This window comes from Streptopelia decaocto, assembly GCF_964273445.1.
Source record: "Streptopelia decaocto genome assembly, chromosome: 4".
In the NCBI taxonomy this organism is placed as follows: domain Eukaryota; kingdom Metazoa; phylum Chordata; class Aves; order Columbiformes; family Columbidae; genus Streptopelia; species Streptopelia decaocto.
This window is the reverse complement of record NC_138658.1, coordinates 44,412,740-44,431,613: the sequence shown is the minus strand read 5'-3', so window position 1 is coordinate 44,431,613 and position 18,874 is coordinate 44,412,740. Positions and strand designations below refer to the sequence as shown.

At 39.1% G+C, this 18,874-nt stretch overlaps 1 protein-coding gene across 2 annotated transcripts in view; it reads right to left on the bottom strand.

Annotated features, from left to right (window-relative positions):
- The window catches only part of SNX25 (sorting nexin 25), an 84,383-nt gene that overhangs the window by 27,171 nt on the left and 38,338 nt on the right, over positions 1-18,874 (bottom strand). For both annotated transcript variants that reach the window (XM_082052031.1, XM_082052032.1), the window contains 3 exons: positions 15,652-15,722; positions 4,986-5,176; positions 799-930 (listed from right to left, as the gene is read on the bottom strand). In XM_082052031.1, the coding sequence (XP_081908157.1) occupies positions 799-930; positions 4,986-5,176; positions 15,652-15,722 (394 nt within the window). The remainder of the gene's footprint in view (positions 1-798; positions 931-4,985; positions 5,177-15,651; positions 15,723-18,874) is intronic.

The following is an 18,874-nucleotide window of genomic DNA, read 5'->3' as shown; positions in this document are numbered from 1 at the left end:
GTGAACAAAAGTTAAGTGATACTTAATAATTAAATTTGTATTCCATGCTAGTGTGAACCCTGGAAATTTAGAAGTTTCTGCCCAAAATCCACCCCATTGCTCACAAGCAGCAAATTTGTCCTCTACATTCTTGCTCTGCACCATTGCTCCAGGGTACTTCTTGCATCTTCAAGCGATATTTCCTATCCTTGTTTCAGGGTTATCATTACTACTTTATTTTCGCACAAATTACAGTATAACATTGTTTCTTCCCTCTAGCAGCATTCCCAGAGAAATGTAGCTGCTTATACACCAACAGAACAGGGAGAAGAATTGGTCTTTCAAAGTAAAATTTCTTTTTCTAAACGATTTTAAAACATATATACACATTTTCTCATGGTTTTGGATTGAATGGGCTACCTGTAATTGGCAAGATGAGAAGTTTATGTACAGACTATCAAACAGCAATGTACTTTTAAGTTTCACATGAACTCATACAACTAAAGCCAATACATTACTGCAAGTTTTTTCTCTGGTGGAGAGGGAAATAATTCTACTACTTTTGCTCATAAAGTATCCTCCTACAGGTCACGTTGCTACACAAAACAACAGTAAACCATCATCACAACAGCCCACAATTTTTAGTTGCCAAATTATCCCCAAACTTTGATAGAAGGAGTTAAAAAAAATGCTAAATTGCTTAACACCCATTCCATGCTATGGCTATATTTAAAACATCAATACAAAGACATTTCCTAGCAGCGAGACCACAACATGCAGAGATTCCAGTTAATGCACAAGCCACATGGACTTGCAAACCTTGTTAGCGTTCTTCAGATGCTCCACAGACTCCCAAAAACAGATAAGGGCCATCTTGTCCATCCTTTCCATGTAGATTCGGAAGTGCATTCGGTATGAAGGGTTGGCCAAAATTTCTTCAAACTGAAGAATCTGAAGAAAGGAAAATTAAGAGTAAAATCTGGGAAAATACCTAACTCCAGCTTCTCTCCATTCCTTACAGAGAAAAATCTTTTTGCTTGATGTGCCTCCAGAGCACCATGCATCCCACAGACATGTGAACTGCATTAAATTGCACAGACCTTCTACAGTAAGAGATTTTTTTCATTTAAAAAAAAAAGAAAAGAAGATAAATGCATCTATGCTCCTACCAGATAGAAAATGTTTCCACATGTTTTCTGTCCAAGAGTTAGGACTACCTTTCAAAGGACTAAGATGGCATTTCAAGTCATTCATGAAATGCCATTGTCAAAAATGTAACTTCCAGTGTTTCTGAAGGGCAGAGGAGCCAAGCTGAAAGCTAACTCATCTACTCTTTGCTTGGTTCAAACAAAGAGTAATACCAGGGTAGTTTCCATGCCACAGAGCTTTGATACGTATCTCTGTTACTCCCAGGAACACAGAAAAGATGGAGTGTAGTTCTTTACCCTGGCAGCTGGTCTTCAGTGGCCAGTTCCCATTAAATGAGTGTTATTGAAAAGCATCTATCAGAAATGCAGCCAGAGAGGAGTATGGGCTGTGATATAATGCTCAGGACCCATCCTGAGGTGAGAGAGGAGGGTGTATGTCAAGCAGAAAAGGAAATGAAACACGGACTTCCCACACGCAAGCAGATGCTGTAGCCATTAACCTGATGGATTAAAAAAACATTATCGCTTCCTCATCCTCTACCATTGTTGTCAATCTAGGCCTTTTCTTTGAGACAAACACCTCGAAAGAAAACATCTCCCTGACAAAATGAACAGACCTTCCCACATTGAACAAAATGAATTACCTTGTCTTTTTTTTGAAAAATAGGACCAATTTTCAAAACACCCTATCAAAACCAAACACCCCGTCCTCTCCAACTTTTCAGTCTAGCAGCTAAACCAGTTTTCATGTAGCTCATTTAACGCCATTACTTATATCACCAGGAATCTAAGTACATTTGAGTGGTCTTGGTCTCTTGGTTTGTACCTCACAGACACCAACCAACCCACACTGACTTCTTTGAGAAAAAAAGCAGGTACTTAAGTACCAGGGCTAATGAATCTCAACTTCCTATGACTTTGAATTTTACAGCAAAGATAGTTTGGTATGGAACAAGACGTGTATTCCAACTGAGAGTGAGGCATTAATAATTTCTCTAATATGGACTTTCCAATACCCAATAATAACACAATTCAGGTCAGGTATCAGCATCTCTCTTTCTGGGAAGGTTCCTCGGCATACTACCTGTGAGACTCTACTACCAGGTTACACTTAGGAAAAACAGTTTGCTGGACTGAAGCTGTACAGGAGGAAACCACATACGTATGTACATACACAACTACTGGCACGAGTCACTTCTTTAATGAACCAAGCCAAAGAAGGTTCTTTAAAAACTGTAGCCATGTATGTTTTATCTGAACCAGCTCCCCCAAATTTTGGACAGTGCATCTGCCTCAGCTGAAACATTCATTTTCATCTTTAAAGTTCCCCAGTGACACTCATGTGCCATTCCTCTCTTCATCCTTTCCCATACCAGTATCATCTGGACATGGCTTGCTCTTAGCTTAAGAGCTGTTCAGGCATATGAACATAAACTTCTGCCTTTCAGAGCCCACTGTATAATACTCATTGAACAGCACAGAGAGGCTTGGTAAAGCCAGGCGTATTACAGCAATGGTGATCAAACTGCCAAAGAGAAGAATAGAGATGACAATTTGAAGACCAGTCTATGTTTTGGCCTCATTGTTGTGCATCGTCATACTTTTTATTCAATCATTTTATCAAGGAAAACTATTTCAAATACAAGTGGAAGAGGATCTTTCAGCCTCTTGAACAGAGATCTTCACCATCTCCAGGACTGTCAGCTCTGTAAATGATAGCAGAGGTAATAAATCACTTGCAAAGCAGAGTACGTGCTGTCACTTCTTGAGGGAGAGGTCACCTTGGTCTCTGTGGCTCTACTGTCCAAGGTATCCCCCCCATTCAGGCTCCCAGCAAGGAGGGTAATTAATTAACAGATCAAACAAATGGTCTGCTGAATAAACACAGACAACAAGAACTCCATTAATTACTGCAGTATGGTGCAGGTACAATTCTGAAGAAAAAGGACTAAAACTACACTGACCATAAAAAGATTAGAAGAGATGCTTTATATATTACACTAATTCAAGCTGCATTTTCTCTGAAAGCAAATCTAACACCCAGGGCAGAGCATAAATCAGTATCAGAGCTAATGACAGAATTCGGATTCAGACAGTAGCTGAGGTTTGTTTGTTTATAAATAAATTATTATAATTCACATACTGAGGATTTCCCTAGAGAACCCAGATTCAGGACAATGAGGTGAGTGAAACATGTGCAAAGTCTATAGAGTCCCCTGACTTTTATGTATTTATTAAAGAGAAAACTGACACTGTTTTATAATTAGCTTCTGCTGTGAAAGGAAAAAAAAAAATTCCAAAGCACACAATTTTTGTTTCTTAAATCTGTAAGAGGAGAACATTGGTAGCTCCAAATAATCCACCACCTCCACATCCAGCCTTCCTCAACCTCTTTCCTGGAACAGAATTGGGGACAACAGAAAAGAAAAGCAGTTTTCTTATTTTCTACGCTGACATGGGTGTGGATAGGTTCTAGGGCTTCCTCATAGAAATACATCAAAAGCTTAGCAGCAGCGCAGCCCCAGGTCCTGTAGTTTCCACCATCACTACAACAAATGCCTGTGCAAGAAGTCTTTATTCCTATTAACTCAATATGGAGCTGCTCACGGGTATATTTGCATGATATAATCCCAGGTCAGCAGCTTCCACCAAAATCCATCAGGTCATAAAACATGCAACTTTAACATCAGGAATTCCTCTGATTTCAATTACAATAATATCATGTTTTATTATATCTCTGACCAACCCCTGCTCCTCTCCAGTGCAGCTTCACTACTTAATCCAATTCCTGAACAATCTCATGTCACCATGTATCTATCCTGGAAAGTCCGTAACATCTCGGCAGGCACCGAAAGTGGCATCAGTGGCTCATGCGGTGCTGCCATACGCTTCCCTCTTCCCCTTTCTCCGCGGCACCCCTCACTACACCCAGCTCCAGGAAACAGAGCAGGACTGCCCTGGCACAATCTGTGGCGCACCACCTGAAATCACGCTCTAAGGACGAGTCGGGGTAGGAAATTGCTCTCTTTCAGACCTTATTCAAGAAAGACAAAACAAATAGCATGAATGATTTCTCCATCACACGACTTTTTCTTATGTGCCATTAAATTACTATTATTATAAAGACATCATGAAAATTAAAGATCCCTGAATGAAGAATTCTCTTCATGAAAAAGATAAAATCTTCTTTCTAATTTGAATATATCAATTACTGTGCTTTGCCCAAAGGGGACAGAGTAGATCACACAAGGAAATCAGTAAACTTAAAGTTGAGCAAGGATAAGTACCCATGGTTTAATTTTATAGATGTGGCTAATACAATGGTAGGTTTTTTAATTCCAGACTACACTGATGTTGAAAACCAGCATTTAGTCAACAGCTTTACCAGAGTTTTTCTTCAGCAACTGCCCTTAATTTTGTCAACTGCCTTCTACAAGTGTCTGCCTTTTGAATAACTCAGTACGTGCAAACCCCACAGGTATTTCCTACAGTAAATACAACAAGGGCCAAAGAAACATTGCACATATTTTAGCAATCTCTTAATTGAAAGCAAGTTGCTGCCTTCGGAGGGGCCACAACCATGTCCTTGTTGACTCCCTACATGCAGTATGTCTGAAAAAATCACCCCTGCTCATGATCCACTCAGTCCCTTATGAAGTTTCACATTTAGCAATATTTCAAGCTGAGTGATCAATGTGTCTTTTTGGGTACTTCAGTGATCTTTTCCCACGATACACAAACTATGCAGCAATTAATTTGTACTTGCCTCCTGGGTGAAAGGAGGGATAAATGACAGTGAAGCTAATATGATCCAGTTAGAGTGACCTTCAGAGGATCTATGTGGTATTCGATTTGTACCTTCTGACTCTGAGGGCCATCGCCTTCATCAGAAATGCCATCTTCCTGCTGATCATAAGCAGGCCCTCCCAGGAGCCTTATTCTCTTCTCACATTGTTTCTTTGCCACCGTCAGCTGATTAATGTACCTCTTCACATTGCGAGCCCTCAGTAGGTCAGCTTTCATTGCCGCGGTTTCTTTTCCTTTTGAATCTAAGAATAAAGCACACCAGAGACAGTCATTTACAACATGAAAACATCATCGCACCACTGCCTGTGTGACCTGCCCGATCAGAGCATTAGTCATTCGGGAATCAATTATGTATATAAGCATAGATACTGGAAAGTTTGTATTTGAAAGAGAATGACAATTCTGAAACATTCTCCAATGATACCTCAAGGGTTTATATAAAACAGTTGTCCTGTTGTCAGATGGCAGAGAGTTTTTTCCTAGTAGCCAGTATAGAGCTGTGTTTTGGATTTAGTGTGAGAATAACATTGATAACAGACTGATGTTTTAGTTGCTACTAAGCAGTCAAGGACTTTTCAGCTTCTCACACCATGGCAGGCACACAAGAATCTGGGAGGGGACGCAGCTGACCCCAGCTGGCCAAAGGGATATTCAATTCCTTATGACATCATGTTCAGTATGTATTTTGGGGAAGCTGGACACAGGAATCACTGCTCAGGAACTGGCTGGTTATTGGTTGATGGGTGGTGAGCAATTGCATTGTGCATCACTTGTTCTATATATTCTTTTATTATTATCTTTGTTACTATAATTATCATTTTCCCTTTCTGCCCTATTAAACTGTCTTTATCTTAACTCACAAGGTTCACCTTTTCTCCAATTTTCAACCCAATCCCACTACAGGGGGGAGGGGGATGAGTGAATGTCTGTGTGTGGTGTTTAGCTGCCTGCTGGATTAAACCACAACAGTGATTCAGAAAAAAATCCTTATTCAAAATGTCCGGTGAAATCTAACCCCTCTGTCTCTTTTTCCACAGCTTGCAGCAAGACACAGGCCCAAGACTTGTACTACAGGGTATACATTCATCAGCGGGCATTAGGAAGTTACCTACAGCCATTGCATATGATAACACACGGAGCTGATGGCTTGTGGACCTTACTGAACGTAACACAGACTGCCTGGAGTCATGAGGGACTGCACTAAAAACCCTCCAGCCCAGCATCACAAGCTCCCACACACCCCATTTGCAAATCCACATTTTTTGAGCCTGATGTGAACAGCACATGATACAGTGTCTGCTCCAGACAACACCACAGACCAAAGCTCACTCAAAAAGGTCAGATGACTAAGAAAAATTAAAAAAAAAAAAAAAAAAAAAAAAAATCTTATAATGTCACATCAAGATGGCACGGTACTGCTAAATAGTGAAATAACATGAAAATGATAGTCATTTGAATAAGACTTGGTAATAAAAGGTGTAATGTTTGTGTCTTCTACATTCCAGCCTCTTCAGCTAATTAACAGGGCCTACAAAAAGAAGCAGCAGATAAAACAGATTTTAAAACCCTATTGTGTTGAAATCATTATTGTTTTATATCTGCAGGATGCAAGTGATTCACTTTATATACCGGTTTTATTTTCCTTTTGTTCAGTAATAATACTCTCGCTTTTGCAGGCTGCAGCTAGAGCTCGGTAGCAAAGTACCTGGTTTGTGATCAGCTCTGAATTAATTCATTGCTCAGGCATAAACGATAGAGATCTCTTCTAGTGTGTTTTCAAAATATCAAACACTGGTAAAATGATGTAGATGAAAATGGCATTCCATTTTCAAAACAGTTGCTGGAAAGAAACACTCAGACAGCTACATTTATGAATGCATACACAGAAAAATGAAGTATGATTTAAAATAGCTATTTTAAATGCATTTCTAAAATATTATGGCACCTTCTCCTTTTAGGACTGTTTCATCCTTTTATTTCCCTCTCAAAGGTACATGTAGCTACTGTACACGACCATAAGTTTTGTCACTTGTATACTGAAGGACAATGGAAGTTATCTGGAGCTCCCTGAATTTCTACACATAATGTGAGTACAGATATTCTCCCAATATATTTTCCCAGATTTTTAATTTCACTTTATTCTCTGCATGTATTCATGTATGCTGGTAGGGAACCTTCCTGATTCAAAGACTGTTAGTGTTTTAATGGATAAGTATCATTTGCATCTGAGCCGCCACATAACAGTGAACTACAGAGATGATACTTGCTGAAGCAAAAGATAAAATGAGTTTACCATGGAAAAAAAAAAAGCCATCTGTTTTCCTGGCATGTTATCTCCACAGGGAAGTCAACAGAGCATTTAATTTAGTGTTTCAGTTCCCTGACCGGAGGTACTAGTATTAATGAAAGAAAAAGAACGGAGAAAACAAAAGGCAGGAAAATACCTTAAGGACAAAATAGCTCTTCCCCTCAATTTAAAACATTTACAGCTAATACAAATACATAGACAGCAGTTTAAAGTGAGGATTAAAACCCAACATTTCCCCTTCTGCACTTGACTCTAAGATGATTTTTAAAGGTTCTCAATCCTCTTAATAGTTTAAATACTTTGGGCTCAAAATGCATACCTGAAAACCCACACTTTGAAAGCCCATGATCAGTGCTACATGATGACCATTCAGCCTTCTTAAAACAGAAGCACCCTTCTTCAAAAACACAAGGCATTCTTGGAGGGTTTTCAAAGTAAGCATGTCTATTTTACCTGAAGTCTTATCACCCTGCAATTGCAGCAGGCCTCTGGGAGAGACTAATGAGCCCTTTATCCCACCTGCTTCCGGTGATTAATTACTTTCTCAGCAAAGATCCTTCCAAAACATCTGCCTCACTCGGCTCTTCAGACCCATAAGGAGTCACTCCATGTAAGAAACACGCAGGGCAGAGTGATGAAGATTGCGCTGCCAGCTTGTTCCTGCTCTGTTGGTCAATGGGACTGGTCCCCGTGGAAGCCTGGCGGCCACGGCCTTCACGAATAAACCGGCAGCTGATGAAGAGCAGCCAGCACGGAGCGCGGGTCACGCACTGCAGTGCCCGAGGGACGGCGTGGGAGCACGGACAATGCTGAACACGACTGCCCCCGTCCAAAGTATGACAGAGAGGCCAGCAGAAGTCAGGAGGAGCATTTTCATGTTAACTGAGGAACGTCAGGAGTATCATTGGATTTTCCTAACTCTAACCACCTTCTGAGATTTTTGAGAATTCTCAGAACTAAACAGCTCTGTGGTTGTTGTTGTTTTCCCATATTAAGTCCTATCAAAAAGGTATTTTAAGCTATAAAGATAACTTATCTTTTTAATCTGTTCTTGCCTGATTACATCACCACTAAAGTACTGAGATATAAAGACCTTTTTTTGCCATTTCTGCAGAGATGTTCACTACATTCATACTGTTGCATAAGCTAAATAAAAACAGAAAATTACAAAAAAAAAAAAGGTTTGCCTTTATTCACATACCATTCAGCAAGCTCCAATAAAGGGAAAAGGAACAAATACATCCTACTAAGTAAGACATTGTTTCATCACTATGCAAGAAAAGGAAATGCATCCTTTGGACTTTTTTTTTTGTTGTTTTTTGCTAGTAACAACTTTACAGTTTGTGGATTATATTATTATTACAAACAAATCAACAAAACCACTCCTCATCAGCCAAACAAGAGAGATGCTTCTTTGGCGCCTCCTCCCCACATGAGTTGCACACACAATTTCCAAGGACAGTTGAGCAAGGACTTCACCTCCAAAGGTGGAGGCTTTTAGCAACTTCTTCCAAAATAATTCTCCTTATCAGCGTGAACTTTGAGACGACATGCACTGCCAGGGCAGAATTTCAAAACCCAGAGGGGTACTGTGCACCCTGACCAAGGGCATCAAAATGCAATTAGTACCAAAAGCAGAATTTCAAACTCTGCTTATCTATCCACAGCTGCAGACAATTCAGGTCGCACTGGACAATATTAAAATACAAATGGTTCAAATGAGCTCAAACTTGGCAAACTGTAAAAGTAAAGATATCTGTTCAAATATTTTTTACTCCATCCGCTTTTGCACATCTATAGTGATTTCTGACCAAGCTTCCACATTCTCCTCTGCGTTACACCTAACCACCTGGATTTGAACTATGCCAGAAGTGGCTCCTAGAACCCACAAAAACCATTTCTGAGAATCGATTCCTCAGACCTAATTTTCTTTGCTTGTCTTTTTCAGTAGTTCTGCTACTTGGTCACTAAATACATTGCACTGCAGCATGTATTCACACCATCTGCGTTTCAGTCAGAATGCTGGGTCTTGCAAACAATAGTCATGCCAACAAACCCCACACAAACTTTATTACCACACACCACAGTGAATGATACAATGTAAAAATAATGTAAATGAAGACAAATACAATACATAAAGACTGCTTAAAGCACAAACTACATTGTATTGTAGCACTTCCTAAGTTGTTCCTTCTCTTGATAGAAGCAGCATAAAACAAAGACTTCTTAACTGCAAAGTTATATTGCAAAAACCTGATTAAAATTGGAAGTACAAGTTCTCACTTCTTCACAGCTGCAAGAACTACAGATTCCTGACACATGGCAGCACGTACAACAGCACTGACTCATCCGAGGTGTCTCAGAGGGAGCTGTGTGCGCACACATCGTCTGCGTTGCTGCAGGACTTTTTGCGAGAGCCGAGTTAAGCACCTGCAGTGCCTGCTTAATGCTGCACTCAAGTATTTAGGGAGCAAACAGATTTAACACTTGCATGTAAACAGTAACCCTCACCTTCTATATGTAATTTACCAATCACCACAGACCTCTTTGAACTCTCAGAAACTTTGAATTACACATTTACTGTGTAATTTCCACATAGGCCTGGAAAAGTATTCGTTCAATTCTGCAAGAGCAGGTTAGACTTTGAGAACAACAGTACACGCTGTTCTTCTACTGCCCATAGTACAAGCAAAGGGAAAACCAGCTCTGTGGTCAGACAAGTGAACGAGAAAAAAAAAAAAAAGTTGTAAATTCCACACACTTCAGGCAACAGATCTGGGGGCAGGGACTTCAATGGAGACCATGGGAGAATCTGGGCACTGATCATTAGCAACACATGGTGCAACATAGCTTCCCACATCACAGACACAGCTGAACAAAACAAAACACAAAGTGGCAGTACAGTAAATTTGAGTATGGCAGCAAGTATGTACTATATAGTAAAATAACATCCACCATATATAGCCTCTGTCTGTAGGTCCCTGTGTCCCCCTTGATCACTTCTGTCTGACCGGTCAGCTTCTGCCCTTCCCCTTTCACTGACGGGCGTCTCCCCAAACCAACTGTGGACAACAAACATTATCATCAGCAGCACACAAAGGATCTCAGGAGGAGAAAGGCAACCTTCCTCTATGAAGCCAATTTGAAAAAAAATAATCACAAATCGAAACAAACGAGCCTACCCCAATCAGGGCCACAGTAACCTTCACCTGCATCCATGAGGATTCCCTCCACACATATTGCCTGAGCACAACCTGCACACGCAACAGTAGCTCTTTAAGCCTGGCCAAAAAGCCATGCAAAAATAATTGTGTGTGTGTGTTTATCCCTGTGTGGAGGATGGAGGGGGAGGAATCATAATATAGTTTGTTAAAATTAAATTAGATGGCACCTGTAATGCACTGGAACGCAGAAGTATCCATTTTACTTCACTCTGAATTGTCATCTTGGCAAAACCCACACATTGCAACCCACACACCTAAGTTAGCTCGGAGCCCCAGTTTCTAAAAGAAAAGTCCCTTTTTACAGTGGAACACTCAAGCCTCTTTTGGAACCACAGTACCTAAAAAGCCTGCCCACAGGCACTTCTGCTTCTGTACCACTCGGTAGCTCCACTTATAAAAGCAAGTATCTAGATGCACGGGGGGAACGCTCAGCAGGAAAAATCTTCCACTGCAACACAGCAGATCTCCACATACAGATATGGCTGCTTATTCCATCTGTCTTGCAATCCCTGCTTGCAAAGGAGCAGTTTTCTCAACAGGGATGCCCTGGGCTCGACTGCAACGTGGTATCTGAAAAACAGTCCCATCCCATCATTGGAGGGTGGTTTCTGGTCACGCTGTGAAGTCACGTATAAGGTAAGAAGGCACAGAAAGTAAACCAAACAAATCCCTTTAGAGTGTTGGAAAAGAGAAAAAAAAAAATCTGTTGACAGATTTGCCCTGTTTTACCCCAAGACAAGGCACATGCCTTCATGAGTTTTTGTATTTATTGTAAACAGCAGCTAGTAAAAATAGATCCTTGCTCAAATTCTTGTAGGATCCTGTAATATAGCATTAGTAAGACAAGAAACAAAAATGTTTCTGTTAAAATTAGAGCTAGTGTATTTAAACAGTTTCTTATTCATATTACAGCAAATATCAACATGGCAACTTACTTTTGTTTCTATTTCATTATTGTTTTTTGAAGCCTTTTCATTAGAAAAAATTAAGATCTACTCTTGCTTCTAGAAACTCAGGTCCTCTCTCACTCATGCTACAGTGCCTGATCTGCATAACTGTCCTCTTACATACAGCTTTACCAGATCAAAATGCAGCAAACGTTTTCAGATAAGCATTTCCAGTCCTTCAAAATCCTTAACGTATAGATTTTGTAAAAACACAAAAACAACAACAACAAAAACCCACACAAAAACAAACAAAGAAACAAACACCAAACCAACCCACAACAAAAAAAACCCACCATAACCTAAACCACCTAAAATTTAGCTCAAATTTGGTTCAGTACTTCCAAGGAATCTTTATCAAAGCGCAAGATGAGGAGAGATGTTTACAGTTAGGTATATAGAAAGATGTGGTTTTTCCAACCAAATATCAGTTAAAAAAAACCCCAAACAAACAAAAACCCCACGAACAACACAAACCACCAAACCAAGCCTCCTCCTACAGTCACTTCTGGAGCGAGCCAGTCTGTTTTGGAAGAGGATACATGGGAGGACCCGGTTTGGAGAAGTAACACAGACAGAGGTACACATCAGACTCAGCACTTCTGTGCAAATGAGGGAAGCAGTGTAATGTCAGCATGCAAGATAAGTGCTTCTATTTACAGTGGCCTGTACTGCTCTGAAATAAACCATCAACACCTCTGAAAACACTCATGCTACATTAGGTTTCTTATTCAGCTTTAGCAATGAGCAAAAGCAATTCCCCTGGCCACAGAAATTATATTATCTACCCACAACAGGCATCATACTGTAGATGTCTCAAATTATTTTGTGTCTCAACCTTTTAAGACATTTGACTCTCGGGGAGTCAAATGCAAAACTTACTGCTTAACATGAATCAGATGCTTGTATGTTTTTGTTTGCTCTCCTATGCTCACATGCCAGAGGATTCTAGTGACAGAAATCTGAAAAGAAAAAAGACCCTATAGCGTGACATTTTTTACGACAGAGGGTTTAACACAATGAGGTTTAGAAGTACTGCAATGTACTTTATTGCTTTCATTAGAGGGCTTTAACAGCTAAATATTTTGCCAACAGGTGGCACCAACACTAGTTAAATCAAGTGTACAGAACAGTGTCCTTGCTGAGGGCCAAGCCTTCCACTCCAGCCCCTCTGGGCACCGACATTAAAAATGTGTATTTTGGTGTCACCAGATAAAATAGTAAAATAAGTCAAGCAACTGTAGCTCATATGAAAAGTCATCAGGCCAAAACCTGGTCCTCAGGCTATTAATCCTTTAATAACAGACACCTAAATCTTTTTATAAACTAAATATTTTAAAATAACTAAATATAAAATAACTAAATATTTTACAGACTTAATTATGTCTCCTCAACCAATAGCGAAGGTATACAACCCTGCTCAGACATACTTATGGTTAGTCATGTACTTGCACAACACTTACTTTGCTGAGATTGCAGCTAAGCACCCACTGCTGCAGAGTACTGGCCACTCCTGCTGCACTAAGTGTTCCTCACATTTGTTGTATCTTTTTCTATAGAAAGCACTGCCTCAGGAGGCTCCCATGCCTCAAACTGATGACAGCTGAGACCATATTAATGTATATATTATTCTGCACTTGTTCTACCCTTATAGTCTGAGAGTTGATATCAGGCTCAATAGACTGCTGGCTGGCAAAGGTTCAGCAGCTCCAGCTGAACACCCAGGCACTAAAGAAGCACTTAAATTTTCAGGATGCAACTTTGCCATAGGAAAAAGGAAATAGCTACCAGTAAGATGATGTCTTGCCAGGCTGGAATTGAAGGTAAGAGATGCTCATGAGACAAAAGGCAAGAGCTCACATACCAGCAAGGATGGGGAGACTGTCCTATACAACAAACACCCATGCTCACACACATTATTACAGGTATGCAACAGGTATTAGGGGAACAGATTAAAAAGAGAAAGAATGAGAGTGTGCAGACACACTTCCATTTTACATAAAGCTTACATTTAGTTATTCACCATGAAATCCAACTGTTGTAGGGGTAGCAGTATGCTGTGGCAACCAGAAAGGGAAACATCAAAAGGTGACTTAAGTAATGTGGTGGTCTGTTCTACAAGAGATCAGCAATGTTTGTATCAGCAGTGAGCTGTGCTGGGTGTTCTGTTGGCTTTGTTTTAAGGAAGGTAGCATAGGTTTTTCCTTAAACTTTTCTTTCTAAAATTCAGGAACATGTTAGACTCATTACCACATTTGGAAAAACGTCTCCATCTACTCCGGGAAAAACAAGACACAAAAAAGGCTTCAGAACTAGATTTTAACCCTCTACAGTTTTGAGAGCCCTCCTGAAGTTTACTGTAAATAGGCTGAGCCTGAGAAACTTTGGTAGTTAAAAACCTGAGCAGAACAACTCAGATTACAAATCTGCCTTACATTTGTGTGAATAAGATCATATTGTATGCTTCTGTTGGACATACTGTTCCATATGTGTCAAGCAAAAAGTGCCACCTTTTTCTCCAGGCACAGTGTGAACGACCACCGGCTATTTAATATATAAAATGTTTAGCCAAAATAGCCCCACTGGCTATTATAGCCAGCAGTGGTAGTCAACTCATAAATGAGATACAAATTTGCCATAGGACTACACTAGTAATAAAAGTCAACACCTTAACACAAAAGCTCATCGCACCAGCTAGTAGAATTTCTGTTTCTTAACACAGGTAAAGCCAAGAGCCCATAAAAATGCACAACCAACTTCACCACAGAATAAGGGGAATCATACCTATTTCAGCAGAATAAATAGCAGTAATCTTTTTATACCTATTCTGCAGTACCAGGCACTTGTAGCTTCAGAAAAACATCTTGTGTTCAGGGTTTAGAACAGTGAGTGGATAGTTAATGAGATAAACTCAAGTGAGAGAGAGGAGATTGAGACAGTAATTAGTTGTAGGAACCTGAACTGTACAAAAATATTCCCCAAATCAATTCTTGTCACAACAAAGACCAATGGCAACATAAATGGAAATACAGGCTTATGAAGACTGATTTTTTGTAATGTGTAATATACTCAGAGTTAACTTCCCTGTTCTCTTTTTATTACTTTATTAAGCGGACTTTCCATTAAATTAACTTTCATCTGAGAAATATTAATATCTCTTTCTGTAATGTACACTCGAGCAAAAACCAACGCCTCCCTCTCCCTTTGCCTTGGTTTGACACAAGTAAGTGATCCTATGGGAAGGCACATCTAGCTCTATTTTAGAACATAAAAGGCATATCAGTGTTGACAATCTTGTATTTTCAGAAACCTGAGCATAGAGCCCAAACTCTTCAGAATGACCAAAGCTTTCTCCCCACCCACCACCCTCATGCCATGTTTATTTTCCGTTTCTGGATTATTCATTACACTTGAATCACTTTTAAAAGCTTTCCTTTGTGATACAAGGAGCAAGAAAAAGATTTTTTTTTTTCTTTTTAACCTGACAGAGATTACATTATAAGCTAAGAGCAAGATCTTTTAGATTAGTTTGTTTACAAGCAAATTAATTTATATTGTCCAGTGCTTTTTATTGTGCTTTGGTATACCTTAAGTATACCTGTCCAAGCAAAAATTTGGTCCATAATTTTGCAATCAATATAATCTCCTGAAGATATACCATGGTTTTGATACATTATGAGAACCATAAAAAGCAGTATATATAATAACTTTAAGTACAAATGCAAGATGCACGTGCATTTTAAAAGGCAGATGCTGACTACACATTGCAGAAGGATTTAAGAGCACCCTGTATTGCAACACAAAAACATAATACAATGAAGAGTCAAAATAAAGTCTGACTGACAATTATGCCGTATCATTCCTTCTTCTGTGTTTTGAAAGGAGAACAGACTGAGACTTTAAAGAATAAATTGCATGAAAAAGACAGAGGAAGTGAGATTCTCAGCATACAAATTTGTAATGCCAAAAATCCTAGTTGCAAGCTCTGAAAATGAATGCATCATAGATATGACCTTTCTCATGATCCATCAGCTTAGATGAAGATGAGGTGGGGGGATAATCACACCATGGGAACTTCTGGAAGAATCAGACAAATTATACAAAACTGAAATACTAAAAACATAGCATTCCTAAAATCTGTCTAAAAATCCCACACACACTGATTGCATATGTATATAAGGAGTTCAAACAGCTTTTTGAAATGAAAACAACAGATGTGACTTAACAAAATGGAACCTTACCTTTCTGCCTCTTCACTTGGGGAATATTGCTGATTGTGGTTGCCTGAACTATTTCCACTACAATCTGATACCTAGTTTTAAAAACAGTAGGGGATAAGGGTGAAGAGGGAGGAGAGAAGAAAAAAAAAATGTATTAATTTTTTACAATGTATTCTTCATACAGCACACTTAAGAATTAACAAAAATGAAAACACTTCCACCTTGTCGTCACCTGGAAACAGAATAACTTCTCAGTATATCTGCTACCTAAGGAGTAATGTGCATATGGAGTAGGGAAAACAAAGTTTATACTGAAACAAAAGGAAAATCTCCAACTAAAAATAATACCACCCCTTCTCTCAACTGCTGGCACTGCATAGTCAGTTAATAATATTCACTGAACACAATGTAAAGTCATGCTTTTAAGTGAATATAAGTTATCTGTAGGTAACCATGATAGGAGTTCGGTTCAAAAGCAAAGAGCTGCCTGTAAGGTTCTTCTAAGCGAATACCCTCAATACATATATGGAGCATAGAGAACTTAAGAAGAAAAACAGTATTAAACTAAAATAACTAAAACATTCCAGAAACCACCCAGATTTATCTGTTTATCACCCAGAACTGTACTACATGTAATAGAAAACAGCTAATGCAGTTAGTAACCTGAATTTTAAGTAACTATCAGACACTACACACTGAGCAAAGAAAATTACTCCTAGTTAAATCTTTCATAAACATCAAAGTTCTCATCATAAACTCTGAAACCCCCCTCTGTGCATTTACTTTGGCAGCTACTGATCCTAGATGAAGGCTGAAGCCTCCTACCAAGTCTGCTATTTCCATGACTACTTATTCTCTGTTTAAGCAACTGTCCATGATCTTTAAAATCTATTCTTTCTTCCATGTACACTCTTTCACCAAAATTATTCAATTCGCCCCATTCCTCTTGCCTACTAGAATTCTCTTAGGATTTTGATTGTCCCTGCTTCTTGTATGTACATACAGTTTTACATACATAGCATACACTCGCAATTCTCCTGTGATCTTTATTCTACCCAACTCCTTCAATTAACAAGTTGAAACCTGAGAACCTGTTTGCAAAGCCTTATTTTTTCTAACCCTATTTCCTTTTGCCATCGCTGTATCTTGGTTGTTTCCACCCACCCCCACAGTTCTTGCCCAGTCCTTCAGAGGAAGAACAGCCCTGTAAGTGAGGGTGGTTATTTTGGTGACCAGAAGTCCACAGTTAATTCCCTGCTCAGACACAGGCTTCTCAATGACTCTGGGCAGATGACTTGGACTTTCGGTGCCTTGGTGCATCTGTAAATGCGTTATAAACAGCATTCATTCACCTCACTCAGCCATTGTATGGTAACTGTGAGCATTACAAATTTATCAAATAAGGTATGGACAATCAAGTAAATACTGCACATGGAAGGTAGTTGCCACTTTTACCGTGCAACTTCTTTCCTTCCAAACTTACTCCCATTTGTTCACAGTCAGAGTTTTACATGTTTTTACTATCAATACTGTAACACAGCACCTCTTTGTTTTTGTTCCTCATTACATTACCTCAAGTAAGAGAGATGGTCTGAGTTACATTCTCAAAGATGCTATTTAGTCTGTTCCTCCTAAGCATGGAGCTCTGGCTGTAACTACTCAATGAGAGTGTGGTATCATATAGCCTTGCACCACAGAAACACCAGCCCTGGCTACACTGTCAGATCGTGATCCCCTCTCCCTGAAAGACTGCTCCAAGTATTCTAGCTGCTACATATTCTGAGGTGCTGATGAGTAAACATTTAAGGACATTTTAAATGTGATGTATTAATTTTATTTTCAAGCAGTGAACTGTACTTGATAAACTGGTCCAATCATGGGTTCCCATCCAGATTACTTCTACCTTCCCGCTCTTACCTCCTCCCTGTTCTTCGTTATATTCATCCCCTTCCCTCATTTCTTAAGTAAAAGATGACACAGAGCAGTGATAATGGTCCTTCTTACCATGGATTGTGCAGTGACCTTTGCTGCTATTCTAATAAATACCAGAATAATGTGATCTTGAAAGCAGAATGAAAAGTATCCACCAGTGTCTTTCATTATCACTGTTTTTTAACTCATCATGTCTTATCTCTAGTCTTCTTCTGACAGAGCAAGCAAATTTATTTTACACCCGTTGTGGAAGAACTCATCTTGTCTTCCTTATTTGTAGCAGATTTCCAATTTATCCACGCTACCTTAAATCTGAGGGGAAATGAAGGTGAAATTTCACTGCTTAACTTTTTCTTCTTCAAAGAAATACGGGCAACACATTTTGTGGAGACCTGATAAAACAGGAAAAAAACTCTGCCTCCCCCTTCATGACAAGCAACAATAAAGATAAATATTATAAAGAGTGACTTTGAAGGATGTTTGTAGATAGCCACACAATGGTCCCTTCTCTGCAAGCTTTGTTGATTTAGTTTTTTTCCCCAAAAACAAATCCAAATTTTCAGAACACAAAGCTATGGGAAAAAAAAAAAAAGACAAAATAACTCCTCAAAAATCAGCAAATGACTTTTTACGAAAAGAAACATCAGCTCCCCAAACGTCCCTCTGAAAAATGAAAGGGATATTTCCACAAAGAAATACAGATAAAGTCTTGTAAGAGATATAGTGACCACATGTTTGAGGCCCACTATATTAATAAAATGTACACCCAAAAGTATCTCCAAAATTAATAAGTAGTTCCTGCATCATTTGAATAAGTTTTAAAAATAAAATCCACAAAAGCAATGCAGAAAATCAATATGATATTTCTTCTTAAGGTAATGCTTCTAAGCAAGGAGAGAAATAAGATTTAGAAAATCCGAGTATAATAGATAGTAATTAATCTGCAAAGATAAAGCATGGCAGGGATGTTTCAAAATAAATTATTTTCCCATCAACTGTAGTGCCTTGGGATAAATTTCCCCTCAAAGCTAAGCCAACACAGAAAATTGTTACTACTTATATCTGCTCTTTACCAAGATGCTACATGGCAACATTAGGAGTAATAGGAGGATGCTTACAGTTCATTAATGTCTGGCACTGGCTTAGAACAAGTACTGAAAAATTATTTCCAAATAAAATCAAAAATAGGAATTTTCAACAAATAGAATATTACGCAGAATAGCATCTACCTGGGAAACCTGTTCAAGTACAAGTTGCCAGTGATTTATTTTTTGCAGGAAGAGAACACTCCAACAGACTCTAATTGTGTTTC